The 5,791-nt window shown below is 39.0% G+C and overlaps 1 protein-coding gene across 12 annotated transcripts; it reads left to right on the plus strand.

The window, feature by feature from the left end:
• Positions 1-388: 388 nt before the first annotated feature.
• On the plus strand, positions 389-5,143 carry LOC135583392 (transcription factor bHLH49-like). 12 transcript variants are annotated; one of them, XM_065127243.1, is made up of 10 exons: positions 414-528; positions 613-722; positions 799-1,049; positions 1,133-1,803; positions 1,887-2,087; positions 2,162-2,227; positions 2,313-2,381; positions 2,494-2,565; positions 2,683-2,883; positions 4,714-5,141. In XM_065127243.1, the coding sequence occupies exons 4-10, from the start codon at positions 1,147-1,149 to the stop codon at positions 4,816-4,818; spliced, it is 1,371 nt and encodes a 456-aa protein (XP_064983315.1). In that variant the 5' UTR covers positions 414-528; positions 613-722; positions 799-1,049; positions 1,133-1,146; the 3' UTR covers positions 4,819-5,141. The 12 variants fall into 12 exon arrangements, with proteins under 12 accessions (XP_064983348.1, XP_064983353.1, XP_064983336.1 ...); XM_065127276.1 differs by lacking the exons at positions 613-722; positions 799-1,049 and having other exon boundaries at positions 389-528; positions 2,683-2,748; positions 2,826-2,883; positions 4,714-5,143; XM_065127281.1 differs by lacking the exons at positions 613-722; positions 799-1,049; positions 4,714-5,141 and adding an exon at positions 2,970-3,053 and having other exon boundaries at positions 389-528; positions 2,683-2,748; positions 2,826-2,883.
• Positions 5,144-5,791: the final 648 nt, after the last annotated feature.

Below are 5,791 nucleotides of genomic sequence, written 5' to 3' on the forward strand. Positions count from 1 at the left end.
ACTTAAAGGAGAGGTTAATGAGAGGCCCAATAGTTCTATTTATGTATATGTTATTGAGAGGTTATTGAGAGGCCCAATAGTTCTATTTATGTATATGTTATTAACAATAACAATAATAATTATACATTGGCCGAAAAAGGGCCTTCCAAACTACATATTCGGATTCAAAGAATTTTTTATGTATTTATTTAATTTAAAAAATATTTATGATTAATCAGAGGTTTTTTATTGATATATTATAGATAAGGAGGTGACATATGTTATCTAAAAAATGATAAGAATTGATTTGCTATTTCTAACCTTTGAAAGGATTGATTTGTAAAAACTTCCTGCGGAATATTCCAGCCGTGTGAGGGTAGGATTGGAATTCAATCTCTCGCAGCAAGCAGCACTCCGGTTTGTAGGAGCGGAGTGTGCTCGTCTCTCTCCCTGAGCAGGAGGAGGAAGCAGCAGCAAAATCCAAGCTTTTCACATTTCCAACAATGCTTTCGACAGAACCTGCCTTCGACGGGAGCAGAATGATTAAAGGTGAGAAGAAACTTTAATGGGCATCTTTGCTGTTCCTACTGTACACTGTGTGATCGGCTTGGGGGTGGGGGTGGTTTCTGTTAGCTGTGGGGCTTTGAGCAGGCGAAAGGTGCGAGCTTTGATTAGGATGCCTTGAGTTCTGCCCTTTTCTCCCCCACCGATGCAATATTTCTTCCTCCCAGGTTTGCTGATAGGTGGGAATCCTCTGTTTGCGTTGTCGTTTCACTCCTTGTCTTCTCTGTCCATTTCCTGAGCTTTCTCTGGTAATAGGGAAATCTTGGCAGCCAATACATGAACTTGGTGTAAGACCTGTGAATCCTTATTAGCATTGATATCTGAATCAAGGCCTTCTTCCATGGATGCCCTGCTGCTCTTTTTGCCTTTTGAGGAATTGCTTCCGAGATCAGTGTGCTTGGTGAAACTGAGCTCCTACATGCTGTTTTGGCTTTCAGTCCTCCAACCCTTCTTCTGATGTGCTGCTAATTGTATCTCTTTCTAGGAAACGAAATCTGTTCATTGGGGTAAGTGTTATCAGATCTGAAGGAGGAGGATTAATCTGACTCTTCATTGCTTCGACTAGTTCATTCTCGTTGCCTTCTTGAAGGTTTGAAGACACCGATGGATACGAATGAGAATAACAAGTTTGAGCTGGAGAAGAACCATGGCAATCACTTGAGCAACCACAGTTCTGGCATCTCTGATCACTGGCAATTCAACACCTCAACCTCCTCCATGGCTGCCGGCCTTATGAATTTGGTGACCTCGTCTCCATATCCTTCAGCTTCGGAGATGGAGCCCTTCACTCCTGGCCTCTGGAACCACCATGCCGCTAATTGTGTGCCGATTGGAGAACCAGTTGCAGTGTCCTCCGGAGGGATGCTGCCATCGACTGTTCCTGGAATTTCTTCCCCAAGACTGCCTCATTTCCCCGCTGAAACGGCCTTAGTTGAACGGGCAGCAAGGTTTCCATGTTTCAGTGGTGGTAATTTTAGTGGCATGAACCTCCTATTTCGTCCATCTGAATCAATGGTTCCATATACTAATGCCATGGAAGATGTTACTGAGATCCAGCTTGGGAAGACTGAAATGAATACAACTGTACAAAATGGTGTCTTGCTCCCTGTTGACAATGCATCCGTCAACAGAGGTCTGATCACTAATCAAATAGACTGCGAATCCCGTGAAGCCAATTTCACCAAAGGTGGTCAGGAAGGGAACACTGATTCATCTGATGCAGCTAGGAATTCATCTCCTAAGAAGAGGAGGACCACTCAGGTAATTTCATCTCTTTTTGTTGAGATGTTGTTTCCTGTGCTGATCAACACTTGATTATAATCCTGTTTTGCTACGATGTGGAGAAGGAAGAGGTGAAAAGAGGCCCACAATCATCCTCAGAGACCACAAAGGAGACCACTGAAGGTAAACAAAAAGTAGACCAGAACAGCTCCGAGCACAGTGGAAAGAATGGAAAATATAGCTCAGAAGCTGCAAAGGGGGATTATGTTCATGTTAGAGCACGGCGTGGACAAGCAACTAATAGTCACAGTCTTGCAGAAAGAGTAAGGTTCCAATTGATTCTAATGGCATACTTTAGGAAGCTTAAACTGTTTGTATTTGAAATTGATGGATTCAGGTAAGAAGGGAAAAGATAAGTGAAAGGATGAAGTATCTTCAGGAATTAGTGCCTGGTTGCAGCAAAGTAAGTTCAAGAGGCATTTCGTCTGTAAATTGTGAAAATTTGACTTCTGTAATCCTAGAGTATGATGTGAGACTCTAATCTGTAGGTCACAGGGAAAGCAGTTATGCTGGATGAGATCATAAACTATGTTCAGTCACTCCAAAGTCAGGTTGAGGTAAGCTTCTATGGAAATTGCAATTGCAAATTACCTGTCTCTTTAGAATTTAACCATTGTTTTGAATCATGAAATACACTGAATTATTTATCTTGTTTTATTTCTTGTTAAGTTCCTCTCCATGAAGCTTGCTGCTGTCAATCCACAACCCGAATTCAGCACAGAAGGGCTTCTGGCTAAAAACGTGAGAAACTTTTCTTCTTTCATTTTTAGCTAATCAATTGTTGCTAAGTTGAAAGGATTTCATAATGAAAAGATTTATGAATGATACTACTTGGTTTATTTGACCTTTCACAAACAGCTTCTACATTCTCATGGTGGCTGCTCATCTGCAACTGGATTGCCGCAGGAGATGATTTATCCTCAGGTATCTCTATATCCATCTCAGCAGGGTTTGATGCATTCTGCAATCTCTGCCATTATTAACCCTTCAGAGGCACTTAGGAGAGACATGAATGCTCAATTATCAACAACCAGTGTTTATAAAGAGTCTTCTCTGCAGGTAATCCTACTTATCAGACCTTTAATTCTACCTGATTTGAGATGATAAATCAGATTATATTGATTATTACATGTGAAAGAGAGTAGGTATTTGGATCAAGGACACCAAAAGGGACAAATTGAAGGAGAAGGAAAGAGGTTCTGAGATCTAACCAGAATAAATAATTTAAGAATGATTGTAGAGGAAATTTGTTTAGTGTCATCTATTTTTTTCGAGAATCTGCTTTTCTTGAATTGAATTATCTGTTTCTGTAGTTTATGATTGACTATACATAAACATTTCATTTTCTTTGACCTTAAAGTTGTTTACTAGGCTATAAACCTTTTCCTTTTATTCAATTCCCATGAATCGATCTTGCTTCAAGATTTATCCCCGGTAACTGTCTCATTTGTTTTATCTTTCTAAAATTTTTTTTTGGTAAGTAAAAGTAAATTGATTATGTGTAAAGTTTCTACAAATAACTTTGTCTATACAAGTCATAGACGAAGCCAGGTAACTCATAGAGTATACATGCGGTAGTTATGACTACACATGCTATAGACTATAACTCCTAATTGTAGCCAACAAATAAAATGTAATGTCCAGATATGCCAAGACTACCTGTGGGTGCAACATTTAATATTATGCCCAAGATCTTTAGCTAATAGTAAAATTGAATTTGACAAAAATATCTTTTTCTCTTCATGTAAAGTGCTCCATTTTGAGATCGTGCTCCATACATGATCTCGAGTCTCTAATAATTTCTGTCAAGAGCTGAGCATTGTTTGTGTGTTGACACTCAAAGATTCTGCTACATCTCTCCTTCCACATCCACCAAATAGCACATCTGAAAGTAAAATTTGCCAATTGTGTAAGAGGCCCTTTACTTGAGAAACATTGTATGAGGTCGTCTAATTCTTGATGTAATTTTGGTTGCGGCAGCCTATTGAGTTTGAATCATTGGAGAATTTCCTTTCATATCCATTTAGTATAGTCACAAGAAAAATAGAGGTGGTCAACAATTTCTTCTTGTTGCATACAAAGGGAGCATCGGTTAACATGATAGATACCTCTTCTCTTCATATTGTCTGTTGTAGGTAGTTTATTAAGAAGGGCCTGTCATGTACATAAGGAATGTCTTTGTGATCTCGGTCGATCCCATGTCCAACTGCTTGGGATCTACTTGTTATTTCTTTGTCTGATTTAATTCCATGCGGATGTGGCACTAAATTTACGATTGTCATGAGGCCAAATAAGTATATCTGAAGAGTTGTTCCTGATTGGAATAGCTGTGATAGTCGGCCAAAGTGATAACATTTCAAGAGAAATAGGATTAGGGAGACACCAGGTACCGTTAGTAATGAACTCGGAAACCTTCGAATCTTTGGGAGCCCCAAGGTCTTTTCGTATTCTATCACCATATAATTGAAATATACTCTTCCCATTCACCCAAGGATCGTATTATATATTAGTACTAGTTCCATATGAGATTGCATAAGAAATGTGTTTGATTAGCCAATTCTTTGCCTTTAAAATTCCTCTTCTCATACAAAAAAAAAAACTTTTTTTTTTAGTTATTTAAGGTTCAATTGTCGGAACTCATCATTTGAAACATTTGGTAGCTAATTATAATAAGCTTTCTAATCAATTTGGTAGTAGACTAGAATCAACGAAGTCCGAAGATAATGATACCTTGCATATAGTAAAAACTGAGAAAGATTCTTCAGCAGAATTGGATCTTGGATTTTTTGCTCTCACCTTCAAATTGCAAGTTCTAACTGATGAGTAACTGTCGACACATATGTATATATATAGCAACCTAACTTTGGTGTTTCTTTTTTCCTTCCACAGATACACAATCCTTGGAACAAAGAGGTCGTCATGCAAATGACCTACGGTGCTATTCCTCCAAATGCACCAGAGATGGATACTAAACCTGATGGCTTCACCATCTAAAACAACTACTCTCACCAAGTTCCTGTGCTAACATCCTAAAATCTCATTGTGCCTCCTTGGTTTGTGGCTAGATCACTCAAAAGCACTCATCGATCAGAAGACCGGGATAAGAGGTAGAAGAACGTACAGAAGATTCAGCATTCCTCTTCTACATGTTACATGATGTAGCGGGCCGTTATGCTTTTGGAAGTAATTATAGAGAGACAGTGAATGTTCCTCAACATTAAGAGTTGGCTTTTCATTTGTAATGACATATAGGATAAAAAGCTCAGCTGATACATGAAGAGAAAGCTCGGATGTAAAATGGGTTTATTTTTTTTATCAAAATGGAACATCAATTTTGCAGTCATGTTGTGCTTCTTCTACTTCTGGCTCACGTGGTTCTGCTGTTTCTGTTTGATTCATCATGTTTTCATATACTTCCAGTTAGATTTTTGCTATAATATTGCAGTCTCGATCGATTCAATCATATTTTTTATGGTGCATGTCTATAATCTTAGGTTCTGACTTCACAGGCCTTATCACCCATTTCTCTATGGGCTTACAACAGCCCAGAATTCACAGAGAAGCAAGACAATGTTAGGACTCTAGCTTGGAGAGTCCTAATTGAGAGGGACATTCATGTAAAAATGTTAGGACTCTAGCTAGGAGAGTCCTAATTGAGAGGGACATTCTGTTAGGATTCTAGCTAGGAGAGTCCTAATTGTGAGGGGCATTCATGTAGGAGGTTTTTTCTTAGAGAAGAATTAGGAGTTGTAAGGGAATAGGAGTCTTGAGTAGGAGTCCTATTAGGAGTTGGTTAGAAGTAAGAGTCTTAAGTAGGAGTCCTATTAGGAGTTAGGGTTTAGAAGCCCTATAAATAGTCATGTATTCCTTCTCTTTTCTTAGGCAATAGATGAATCTTTTATGCAGCCTTTGAGCAGCAACTTGGAGGGAGGAACCCCTATAGAGTTCCAAGGAGGCCGATCCCCTA

The sequence above is a fragment of the Musa acuminata genome, chromosome BXJ1-3, assembly GCF_036884655.1.
Source record: "Musa acuminata AAA Group cultivar baxijiao chromosome BXJ1-3, Cavendish_Baxijiao_AAA, whole genome shotgun sequence".
NCBI classification, from domain to species: domain Eukaryota; kingdom Viridiplantae; phylum Streptophyta; class Magnoliopsida; order Zingiberales; family Musaceae; genus Musa; species Musa acuminata.

Coding starts and splice junctions, on each gene's coding strand:
- LOC135583392 (XM_065127226.1), top strand. CDS start 483: ATGCTTTCGACAGAACCTGCCTTCGACGGGAGCAGAATGATTAAAG. Junction 529..1,132: donor CGGGAGCAGAATGATTAAAG/GTGAGAAGAAAC, acceptor GCCTTCTTGAAG/GTTTGAAGACACCGATGGAT. Junction 2,088..2,161: donor GTCACAGTCTTGCAGAAAGA/GTAAGGTTCCAA, acceptor TGATGGATTCAG/GTAAGAAGGGAAAAGATAAG.